The 13,228-nt window shown below is 37.6% G+C and overlaps 1 protein-coding gene across 1 annotated transcript in view; it reads right to left on the reverse strand.

Annotated features, from left to right (window-relative positions):
- STX6 (syntaxin 6) overlaps window positions 1-13,228 on the reverse strand; it is a 60,545-nt gene that overhangs the window by 12,642 nt on the left and 34,675 nt on the right. Inside the window, exons 2-3 of the mRNA XM_007937689.1 lie at window positions 8,367-8,536; window positions 6,428-6,522 (exon numbers count right to left, since the gene is read on the reverse strand). Of these exons, the coding sequence (XP_007935880.1) occupies window positions 6,428-6,522; window positions 8,367-8,536 (265 nt within the window). The remainder of the gene's footprint in view (window positions 1-6,427; window positions 6,523-8,366; window positions 8,537-13,228) is intronic.

A 13,228-nucleotide genomic window follows, 5' to 3' on the forward strand; every position in this document is an offset into this window, starting at 1 on the left:
CTGGGTCTGATAGCACCTGGTGATATCAGATAACCCCCAAGATTATGGCCCCTAGTTATCCTTCAGGTCTGGGACTGAACTCACTCCTGTGGCTTCCAGCCAAACAACAGACAGGCATATGGGGTGAACATTTACATCAGCTAGATATACTCCTTGGAGAGATCAATCATAGGAGAACAGAAGGGCAGTGTTTGCACAGGGAGACCACTCGGGGTGAGAGTGCATGGGATGGAAGGGCACAGGGAAGAGGTAACCACGGGAAGAAAGTAGGAAGAGAGCCGTCAAATTGTGGGGAATTATAGCCAATGTCATGAGACAAATGTACATGAACTGCTTTATGAAAAATGAATTTGCTGTGTAAACTTTCACCCAAATCACAATAAAAATAATAATAAAAAATTATGTACTAACACACTAATAATCAAAGAGTATTAGATAAGAGGTATTTTTCCCCATTAGATTGGGAAAGACGAAAATGATCAATAATACTTAGTAATGGGGAAGGTTTTAAGAAATACAGAATATGATGCTCTATTATTAGAAATATAACTGATAGGTTTGTTTTTTTTTGTAGGATACTTTGAAAATATTAACTAATATTTAAAATGTATATTCTCATTGAACTTTTTACTACTTAAATATATCTAGATTACACTCACAAAAATGGCCAGTGAAGTATTGTTTGTAGTTGCCAAAACTTAACAACCTAAATAATTACCAGTAGGTTAATGATTAAACAAATCATAACAGAGCCACACCAGTAAAGAGGTTAAGAGCATGATCTTGTATGTAAGTAACTGGGCTGAAGACTTAGCTATGCTTTTTAATAGCTGTGCAAAGTTGGGCCAATTAATCTAAGTGTCTGTTTCTTCTGTACATTTGGGGTTGTGGAGTCATAGTGGATACACATAGAGATAATATATGATGAGAGTTAAACAGTGTCTAAACCAAAAAATCAAATCAAACCCCTTGCTGTCAAGTTGATTCTAACTCATAGTGATGCTACAGGGCAGAGTAGACTTGTCTTGTTGGGTTTCCAAGGCTGGAATCTTTAAGGAAGCAGACTGTCACATCTTTTTCCCACAGAGATGCTGATGGGTTCAAACTGCTGAACTTTTGGTTAGCAGATGAGCACTTAACCACTGTACCACCAGGGCTCCTTCCTAATAGTGTTCATACAATAACCACTCAGTAAATGGTAACTTTTATCATTATAGTAAAGTATGCAACCATTAAAAAGAATAATCTAGCTGTGCTGTGATTTGGCTAGTAGCCAAATGCAGCTACTGAGCAGTGGAAAGGGGGTCAGTTGAACAGGAACTGAATTTTAAATTTTTATTAATTGAAATTTAAATTCAGTTATTAAAAAACTTAAGCATGTCTGGAACAATTTAGGTATCCAGATCTACTTTGTCAACTATAAATGTAATAAAATCGAAATACAGAATAAATATTTTCAATGAAAGCTGGATATACTGGGTAAAATAAAATATATTAATTTATTTCTTTTTACTTACTTAATGTGACTCCAAAAACTCACTGCCGTTGAGTCACTTCGACTCATAGTGACCCCTCCTTGGGTTTCCAAGGCTGTATCTCTACAAAGTAGATTGCCTAACCTTCCTTCTGAGGAGTGGCTGGGGGGGGTTTGAACCAACAGCCTTACAGCTACTACTCAGATGCCTTAGGCACTACGCCAAAAATTAAAAATCACCTTGTGGCTCACATCACATTTTTACTGGATAGCACTACTACTGATGTATCTGTATTGACACAGAACTAGGTCACAATGTTTTTTCACAGGAAAAAATCACAGAATAGTATCATCATTTCTTGTTATGATTTGTTTATTTCAAGGCTGGGAAAAAATATACTAACCATTGACAGTGATTATTTCTAGGGAATGGAATTAAAAGAATGGAAGAGAATTTTCACCTTTCATATATCAAAATCATTTGCATTTTAAAAGTAGTATGTACCATTTTTTAATTAAAAAAAAATAATATTAAACCAGTATGACCACAACTGTGTAAAAATATAGCAGCCATGCATTTGGAGGGGGGAGAGGATGACTAAGAAAAGATGCAAAAAGTTTTATGTTTGTATGTTATTTTGAGTTTAGGTTTCTTTTTCTACTTTTCCTGTAAGATTTTCTGTAAGATTTTTCCAATTTGCTATAATAAGCATGAATTACCTTAATGAAATAGGTACTTAAAAGTTATAGTTTTTAAAGTTCTCTGTTTAATTGAAAAAAAAAATGTGGGGTCTGTGTGTCAGGCCTGTGGTCAGTAAATTCTCTTAACAGCTGTGGTGCCCATCATCATGTATGTAGCCTCAGCTGTAGGTAAGAAGCTAAATTTCAACTCCTGTGATGTTTTTTTATCTATGTAAGTTTAAAGTCTCCACATACCACACAACAGATCACCTTCATATTAGGATTTGGAATGTTAAACTCTGTTACTGAACAGTTTAAAACATTTTGTAACAACTGTCATGTCAAAACATAATTACTCATCTTCTTTCTAACACATGAAGTTTAGAATCAACAGTCAAGAAGCAGTTAGTCCCAATAAAATATGGTTCATCTGCCAAAAGAACAACAAATGTCCTGGTTATTTATGCTCCTATTTCTGTTCCACACTGGAATTTCACACTATCTTCTGAAATGAATGAATGAGATACCATAAATTCCAGGGCTTCCTACTCAGAGGTCTCATTTCCCAATGTCATCTGTGCCCACACTGGATATATTTCCCCTCCTGATTAACCACAGATATTTCTATCTTGACTTAAAATTGACTGTAAGCAATTCTTGGGTTGAAACAGTTTTTTTTTTTTTCTTGGCAGGGGGTGCACGCATATTTCTTACCACCTTTGTAAATCAAAATAGAGTCAAAGAACGTTAGTGAGGATCATTTCAAAGATTAAAAAAAAATTGAGATTGACAGAGACTGAATAATTTGCCACAATTAAAATTTATTAAGGTCACAGCTAGGCCAGACTCCAAGTTCCTGACTCTGCATTCATTCATTCTTCTGCCATAAAGTGTAAAATCTTTCATTATTAAAGTAAACCAAAATGAGTTCTGGGATCTATTTCCACAACAGAAAAATTTCACATGTGAAATCTCTGAAGTATAGGTGACTCCACAAATGTGAAAAACAAAACAAAAAACAGATTACTTCAAAAATATCAATGTTATTTATACAAAAACAAGAATATTGCTTTCTTCAGTTAAAAACTACACAAACTTAAAGCATGCTTGGAAAAATATCCACAAGAGGACTCTTTAAACAAGGGAGGTTTACTAATGACATAAACCAATGGATATTAATCGAGAAGAAAAGAGGAAGATTTACTTCAGGTGGAAGCAAAAAAATCTGTGGAGTATCACTGAAGCCCCTGCTTAAGAATGAGAATGCATAACTGACACTGTTTTAAAAATAGAGTGAGTGAAAATGTATTCCCTTTGGAGCAACATTAAAATGAAAGCCCATCACTAATGCCAACAGAGGAGCTTACATAAATTTGTGATCCCTGCACACAAATACTGTTTAACTCAATGCAGTAATATGGAATCAATACAAAGCATTTTTTCCAAAAACAGGGTCGCATCACTGCTACTTCTTTTCCTTCTATAGGATTAAAATTTATTAAAATCACATCAGCAAAAACCAGTTAGGTACCCTTAGTCAATCACTGGCAAATAGTAATAGCTTCCCAACAAAGGGTCATAAATTAAAATAAGGATGGTAAAACAGGGCTTAAAAAACAAAACAAAGAAACCTAAAATATTCAGTTGGATCATATGGTTAAATATGATTTTGATCTTAACTCTAAAAGGACTGTAATATTTTGAAGTACTGACTTGCTTGAAGATACTTCTTTCAAAGAATGTATTTAAATAAAGCTTTTCAGATAGTAAAAAACAAACTTCAGATTCTACACCCAATTATAACAACTAACAACTTTTGATATAATTAATTTCAATTTGCAAATTTTGTAATTTCATCATACTACCTTACATGTATATGGAAAGAACAAATAAGTAAATGCAGAAAGAACAAATAAGTAATTAAGGTCATCAGGAATACATGCTTCATTTCAAGGTACCTTTTTAATACTACCATCTATAGAAATATCATTTTGAAAATCTGTTACAAAACAAAATCATATTTACAAAATAAATAATTGGGGAATTTATTTACCTTATAAAAAATCAGTCATCTAACACCAGGGCTTCCTTATCAGAATGGCATTTTCAACTGGCTAGAAACAGAAATTTTGTTGTTGTTGTTAGGTGCCGTCGAGTTGGACCCGACTCATAGCGGCCCCTCCTTGGGTTTCCGAGACAGTATCACTACGGAAATAGATTGCCCCATCTTCCTTCTGAGGAGTGGCTGGTGGGTTTGAACTGCCAGCCTTCTGGTTAGCAGTCAAGTGCCTTAGGCACTCTAATCCAAATGCTCTTTTAATAGATTGGGCACTTGAGGCCCAGAAAGGTTACTGTCCCATTAAAACGCAGGTTTATTAATAAATAACTTAGTTACATGTATATGGAAAGGCATCTACTGAGTAAAACAAGGAACAGGAATGTTCAAAGTTCAGTGATAATGACTATCATTTGAAATAATTTCAAAAGGAAATTACACGATACAGTCTTTGGCAAACACATACCAAGGTTCCTGCCTAAGATGACTCTTAAAAGCCATATGTTAGCACTGGTATGATACCAAGTCTTTTTATTCAAGGAAGCTGCTTTCTAGTACATATGTTAAGACAGCTGGTTCTCTTACATCTAGTTATGCTAATCAAATAGCTTAGCCATATAGTTTCAAAATACAAAACATACAGGCAGCCCCAGGGTTACAAATGAGACCTGTTCCTAAGTGTGTCTTTAAGTCGAATTTGTAGGTAAGGCACAACAGGTGGATAAAACCAAACTCACTGCTGTCGAGTGGGATCCAACTCATAGTGATCCCTCCTTGGGTATCCAAGGCAGTATCACTACGGAAATAGATTGCCCAATCTTCCTTCTGAGGGGTGGCTGGTGGGTCTGAACCGCCAGCCTTCTGATTAGCAGTCTAATGCCTCAGGCATTATGCCACTTAGCTTTACTTTAGTGCAAAAAAGGAGCTCTGGTAGCACAGTACCTAAGGCATCTGACTGCTTAACAAAAAGGCTGGTAGTTCAAACCCACCAGCCACTCCACAGAAGCAAGACTGGGCAATCTACTTCCTTAAAGATTTACCAACCCCAATGGGGACTGCTATGAGTAATCAACTCAATGGCAGTGGGGTTTGGTTTAGTGCAAGAAAAGGCTGGAAGCCTTTTCAAGGATTTAAAAGCTGCAGTGCTTTAAGAGAAGGTGATTGTGATGAAGAATATGTTGTTGCAAGTAGGGGCTGGTTCAATTGTTCTGAAGTTAAGGCAAATTTACATAACATTAGGGTACTTAACTGTTATCTTAATGACACAAAATTTTACCTATATGATATATTCTCTTAGGTTCTTTACTATTATCTAAAGAAATAATTTGAAACTAAAGATTTGTTCACTTATTTTGCTTTTTTATATCTGATAGATGCTTGCTTCCTCTGGATACCTCCTGAAAAGCTGTCAAGCCGTTGTATATAAAATGTTAACACTGATTTCAAGAGTTCCAGAAGTTCCAATTCAGATGGTGAAAGAGGCCTCCATCCAAACTGAGTAAGAGTCACTCTACAGCAATGCAAAGTGACTACAAATCAATCAAGAAACCAAATGGTTTCTACAATAGTAATTCTTCCTTGCGTCCAGAAATAAATATACTAAGAAACAAAGGGGGAATAGATAACTAGTTTGGAGGAAGCAGATACATGGACCATTAATGTAACCTTCCCAGTTTATGGTCTCATCTTTGAGACTGTACAGATGATTCCACAAATGTAGAAAAAAAAATTACCTAAAAAATATCAGTATTATTTACACAAAGCCCAGAATATTGCTTTCTTCAGTAAAAACTGTTCGCAAAATAATTAGTATAAACTATACAAACTTAAGGAGCTCTGGTAGCGTAGTGCCTAAGGCACTTGACTGCTAACCAGGAGGCTGGTGGTTCAAATCCACCAGCCACTCCTCAGAAGGAAGATGGGGCAATCTACATAGTGGAAGTGGGGAAAGCACCCACAATAAGACTCCTAAACTAGGTACATATTCATTTTTGAGACAATAAACTGGGTAGCAAAGTCTCCTTTTTCTTTAAGAAATCAGCTTGACAATACTAAAAAAAAATTCTTTGTTTCAATCAGAGAAAGTGTATGTGGGAAACTGGCATTTAATTCATAACAAAAGTGATTTCAGAGTTGACTTATTAGTTCACAATTAAGGGAAAGAGTTCAAAGAATTCGGCTATTTCTTATACAAATAATAAGATCATATTCCTTACCCTGACAACTTGCCGGGTAGTTGTAATGAAGGCTTTTCTTATACTCAATTCAGTTGCATCGAGGTTGAATTTTCTAGGATTTGCTTCAACTATGCGTGGGTCAAAAAGTCAAGGTAAGTCAATTTTATCATCAAAAGCCTAGCAAACAACATCCTGCTAAACAACAGACTCTCACACACAAGCAATAAAATCTGGCTCAAACTTTCTGAAAACATAGTCAACACTAATTATTCTCAGTCTTTCTCTGCCCACAAGCTATGTGAGAATTCCTATGCCACATAGCAGAAATGGCTTGCTAGTTTAAGAACCACAGCCCCTACTGATGGTGTCCACTACAAACCCATGTGGTAGCTGCGCTAGCCTCCTCCTCAGATATTTATCCTTTTTTGACTTCAGACAACATTTTCCCATATGAGCTTTTTCAAATCTTTCACACTTGTCATTTCAAACCATTTTCCCTGATTCTAAGAACCTAATTCTACTTACTCTATAAAAAGATCAAGGTCAGGGAAGCCTTCCTTGACTCTCCTACCTCCCTAACCCAGACCTGTCACTACATGGATACTCCCATGGCTGTTTGTATTCTTCTCTCATAGTCTGTATGTATATATTTGTGTTATCATTTGATTAATGTCTGTCTCTCCTATTAGGCCTTAAGTTCCATGAGGGCTGGTACACTGTTTTGCTTATCAATCTAATCTCAGTAACTAACAAAATGCCTGGTACACAGTACACTCAATAAATAGTTGCTGAATAATGAATATCTATTAAATTTTTTCTCTTCTCTATCGCACATTTTTTCTATCTTCTCCAATCTTTTACACTTCCCTCTGCTTCAAAGAAAGATGTATCTCTCTGTAGTGGCTTTTAATTCTGCCCCTCACATATTCTGTTCCACTAATTTTAGGGAACATATTTGTCTCTTAATAATTTAAGATACCTGGGTCATTATGATTCATTAAAATTATGTGTTTGACATATCAACTGTCTACATACCTGTGCTGACTACAGAGTAATCCTGACAAAAGCTGGTTTCCTTGATGTTTTATCTCACTTACAGGGGGGAAAAAACCCCAAAAATCTGGAACTCAAAAAAAACATGCCATTAGCATATTTTCCATCCAAATCTCATCCCATGAGATTTCCTATTAACAAAAGGCCATATAATTCTGCTTTTACAGTTCTCTGATTGGTCAGTCAGATCAGTGGACTTATTTAACATGAATTAGCACAATAGGTTGGCTTTTATTAAATGTAGTTTCATGGTCAAGATGTCTTTGCAATGGAGACTGGCATTATAACATCACTTCTTAACCAAGAAAATGACAGTTTATAAAAGGGTTTTCTTTTGATCTCTAATTTTATAATATTGTTGTTGTTGTTATGTGCCGTGGAGTCGGCCCCGACTCATAGCGACCCCTCCTTGGGTTTCCGAGGCAGTATCACTACGGAAGTACGATTGCCCAACCTTATATCTCTATGAAAGGATAGATAATACTTTTATAGAAGCTTCCCATTTGCCAGGCATCGTCTATGCTGTTTACATGTTTAATTCTCACAACAACCCTATGAGCTAAGTATATTTATTACCCTATCTTTCTACTGAACAGGAAACCAAAACAGAGAGGTTAAGCAATGTGACGAAAGCCACAGTAACTTGTGGAGTCAGGACTTGAACACTAACAGTGTGGGTCCAGGGTCTGGGTTCATAACCATTATACTATGTTGCCTTAGTATCGCAGGATTTTACATGCACTCTAGAGAATTTGGCTACTCTATCTTAGCTTGTTGGGCAATTATTTTAGATGTGTCAAAACAGGAACAACAGCAATCATTATTATTTTTTAAATGTGTAATCTACATAATTGAGACAATTTGATAAAACCATGTCCACTTGTCTGTGTATCCCAAATGGCACAGACACCACAGATAAGGATATTGATAGTTTCATCCAGGTCCTCTAGATCCCACTCTATGCTCCGGAGGTTGTTTCTCAGTTCGTTGGTGGTCCAGTCGATTTCTTCCCTTGTTGCTGCGGAGGGGTCCTGGAGGAGTTCTGTCCATCTCTGAAACAGTCCTTGGGCAGTGTTGACTGCTTTTTGTACCTCTCTGCAATCAAGGTAGGGAATGGAGAGAAATCAGACAACATATTCCATGACTAAGTTTCTGCATGACGTACGTTAACATTTATGATTATACACCATCCTCAGCAACCACCATTCCCAAAAGTATTTTTAAGTTTTCATAGAAGAAGGCTCTTCCTGTACAAATATCAAAGTCTAAAACTTAAATAATAGTCTGAGAATTAGGTTCGTACCTGATGTTTGGAATAAAACAGCCATTAGTTAAGCAGTTATATCAAGTTTGTTTGAAAAGCACATTTAATTCTTCTCTGAACAGACTACACTTAAAGGTAGTATAAGAAGCAACCCTACAAATTAACTAAAAAAAAAAAAATTAACGAAAGGGACCTTTACATTCTAACATATTAATATTCAGATGGAAAAATCCTAATACAGCTTTTCTTCTTTTGGAAGGAGTGTGGGAAGGGTGGAGAGAGGGCCTTTTTACATAGCTGGTCTTTCATAAATTAAGTATTTTAATCTGAGACATTTTTAAAGCCAAAATCTCTTTAGAGATTTCCAAACATTATTACCTTCAAATACACCTACTTTCCTGGATTAAGCAATGCTGTACAGCAGATTAGTGTTTTACTTGTTCAGAGACTGAAATTAGGCCTCTGAATGCTCTGACCTCATACGCTTTTAGATTGGGGCTCTGATGGCATAGTGGATAAGACATCTGGCTGCTAACCAGAAGGTCAGCAGTTCAAACCCACCAGCTGCTCCATCGAAGCCAAATGGAGCAATTCTACTTCTGTAAAGATTTACAGCCTCTGAATACTAATTTACTGCACCACATTTTGTGACTAGCTAATCAAAAAGCATATGAAATCATATTAACATAGTAAACTACTATTATATAGTCCTTTTAACCACGGTCTTGTAACTCCCACAAAATGATTGGGTGAGACTATGCAAGTAAGGTACTTGTGGCCCACCGAGGGGATTGGACAGCATGCTAATGCAAATAAGGTACATGGAACCCTTGCAGGGATTGGTCACTTTTGCCATCCTGCTAGGCTTAAAAGGAGCCAATCCCAGAGGCTGGAGGGGGATCTCACTACTATCAAGAAGAAGAACCAGGAGTGAAGCACATCCTTTGGACCCAGGATCCCTGCACTAAAAATCTCCTAGACCCAGGAGACTGAAAGAAGGAGCTGTAACACTAAAAACAAGGAGAGATGGCATGCCAGCATGAAAAGTGCCAAGCAGCAGCAACAAGCATGGCAGAGCCAAGCAGCAGCAAAACAGCAGCAGCAGAACCAGAAGTTCAGCACCAAGACAGTACAGTATATTTCCTAGTCCACGGAGTGTGGTAGCCACAGTGGTCTTGCTGACCCATAGAGCTAGAGAGCTGAGTGCCTTTGGGCAGGAGGGCTGCTGGCAGAGTAGGATGACTCCAGACCCTTATTGGCAGAGCTAAAGAGCTTTGTAACACTTGTCCAAGTGGGGAGCAAGGGCCGAAGCTGAGAGTGAGGGCCCAGTGGCAGAGGCCTGCCTGATGACATAGCCAGCAGCAGCTGTCTTAATCAAAGACCTGTATCCTGGAGTTGTGTTCCTGTTACCTCCAGGTTGACCCCAATCCTGAGCTGTAACCTGTTACTTCCCTAATAAACCTCCTAATTTTGGGTACGATCTGTAAGTTCTGCGTGGCCACTGTAATGGATTATTAAACCCAGTAGAGGAGTACAGAGGGTTTAGGGGGTATGGCTGGTGTCAGAATTGGTGAAAAAATTGGAGAGTGGAGGTATGACTGACCTCTACCTTATATGAATCAGCTTTAGGCTGATGTTGATGGTGATTCTCTCCCCGCTCCCCTCGTCTTGAAGTTAGAGGTCTGATGTTGTGCCACTTTTACATAAGATTTTAAAAATGTTTTCCCCTAGCACTGAGCCAATATCCACCATTTAAATTTTATCATCTAACTCTACTGTGTGGCATAGTGCCTAAGGCATCTGACTGCTAATCAGAAGGTTGGTGGTTCAAACCCACCAGCCACTCTGTGAAAGGAAGACTGGGTAATCTACTTCTGTAAAGATTTACCACCTCAGAAACCCAAAGAGGGTCACTATGAGTCAGAAGTGACTCAATGGCAGTGAGTTAACTCTACTATGCATAAAAGCCAAAAAAGGACATCATTTTTTAATAATTGAGTCTTATATGCACAAAGAAAATCACACTGATCCCAAACTAAGAGACCCGTTTTGAACTTTCTACAACTTCTAATTCTCTGGAATAAATAGCACAACAGAATGCTGTTGTCTATGGCTTTAAGAATTTGCATGCATTCTACTTCCCCCTTTTAAGTACCAGAAGAGAAAGTACTAACAGAAATGAAGAAAAGTGTCTTATGATATTTAGCCTTGTGCCACACTGATGAGAGTTAAAAGGTTGAGTATTAAATAGAGAATGCAGCTACAGAGCTTCAGACTGAATAAATCAGAAAGCTGCATGACCCACAATCAATCTACAAGGTGTGTTCATATCCAGTTTATGGGTTAGGTAAGTCTTCTCACTTCTCTCATGTCAGACTCTAGACTTCCAGTGCTAATAAGGAAACTGCACTTGAGAGAAAAGGGGACAGATTAAGGAAATGAGATGCAAACCCACTACTCTTTACTCTTTACTGAGGTTTCTGACACTTCTTCCCATAATGTGAGGCAGTTGGTTTATTTGTAAATGCTGACTATCATCTATGATAATGGAAGACTAAGAACTACCAGCAATGATATCTCGTTAGAAAAAAGTACAGTCAGCCCTCTGTATATGTGGGTTCCTCATCAACGGACTCAACCAACCACAGAGAGAAAATATTCAAGCGGGGAGAGGGGGACAATTAAGTCAAAGCAATCCCTCAAAGGCTAAGAGAGAGCATCAAGTTCTATTTACATAGTATTTATATTGTATTAGGTATTTATATAATCTAGAGATGATTTAAAGTGTACAGGAGAATTCATGTACTTTATATGCAAATTTTATATAAGGCACTTGAGCATCTGTGGATATCCTGGGGTCCCTGAACCAATGCCCTATGGATACCAAAGGATGATTGTATAAATTCCTTCTTGAAAGCCTCAAACCAAAGAAGCCTTTAGCTAGAGCATACCACATTTCCACCACAGGACAGAACTCTAGTTCTGGAATTAAATTCTCTTAAATTGGTCCTTAAACTTTTCTGGTTTCAGGGCTCTTTGTCCTTTAAAAAATTATTGAGGACCTCAAAGAATTGACTGACATGTGCTACATCTATCACTACTAACCATATTAAGAATTCAATCAGTCATTTAAAAATATTTACCAATTAATTTGAAAAGTGTAATACACTTACAGGGAGCTCTGGTAGCATAGTGCCTAAAGCATTTGACTGCTAACCAGAAGGCTGAAGGTTCAAACCCACCAGCCACTCCTCAGAAGGAAGATGGGGCAATCTACTCCCATTAGTGATACTGCCTCAGAAACCTGAAGAGGGGTCGCTATGAGTCGAGTACGACTCGACAGCACATAACAACAACAACAACACACTTACATGTTAACATGTTATTTCTAGGAAAAAAAAATTTCTAAAACAAAAAAAAATCTAGTGAGAAGAACAGCATGATTTTACATTTTCACAAATGCTTTCAATACCTGGTTTAACAGAAAACAGCTGGATTTTTATATCTGCTTCTACATGCAATCTGCTGAGATATATTTTGGTAAAGTATATGATGCAAATCCAGCCTCACATGGATATACATTTGAAAAATGGAGTAGCATTTTAATAGTCTTTTCAGATAACTGCAGATATTCTTTTTTGACATAATGCCAATACTCAACTAACTAGTGGTAGTTTCTTAGTTATAATGCAGAACTTGAAACCATATCAAAAAACTTTCTGAACTCTCATACGTCACAACCCACTGGTCTATACTGTACTTTGAATGGATCTTTTCACCCAAGCATGATTTTGTAACATCATGTATTGGTCACTTGGAAAATATCAGCTTACTAAGTACTGCAGTTCTTCCAAATGTTGATTCATTTCATTATACAATAACCAAAACTATATTCACTAACATCACCACCAAGCTCATCAGAAAAACTTAAGTATTGAGAATCTGTAAGAATATAGTAGTAAGAGGAGAGTTCCAGAAAGATGGCAGAATAGGCAGAAAGACTGCACAGACCCTCTTCAACAAAGAAAAGGGGAACCAATTAACACAGATACAGAAGCTAATCCCGGACCCCTGAGCCTTGAAGGGAAGGATATAGAAGTGGACTAAACTTCAACTAGTAGAAGAATTTGCGTGAAAACACCAAAAAAAGGAGAGAAACAGAGTTGCAGTCTGGCAGTGATCCTGATGGCAGAGACAGCTTGGATATTACCAAGTGGTGGTAGGACCTAAGAATTAACCTAAAAATTGGCCCTGCTAGCCAGGGACTGCATGGAGAACTGCTCTGGTGGCTGGAGAATAAAAGGGGAAGCAGTGAAGAAGAAGGCGGGCTGAGCTGTGGACTTTTCCCTGTCCAGAGAGTGCAGCCATTTTGAATGTTTACAAAAGGTTTGACCATTCTGGATATTTAAGATGACAGTGTTCTCCCAAATTCCAGGGGCTTAAGAACAAGCTCCACTCGCCAGGAGCCCCAAGGACATTCCAGACCCGAATGACTGGAAAGGTGCGACATTCCTCTTGTTACT

The sequence above is a fragment of the Orycteropus afer genome, unplaced genomic scaffold (assembly GCF_000298275.1).
Source record: "Orycteropus afer afer isolate SDZICR_OR568_19922 unplaced genomic scaffold, OryAfe1.0 scaffold00043, whole genome shotgun sequence".
NCBI lineage: Eukaryota > Metazoa > Chordata > Mammalia > Tubulidentata > Orycteropodidae > Orycteropus > Orycteropus afer.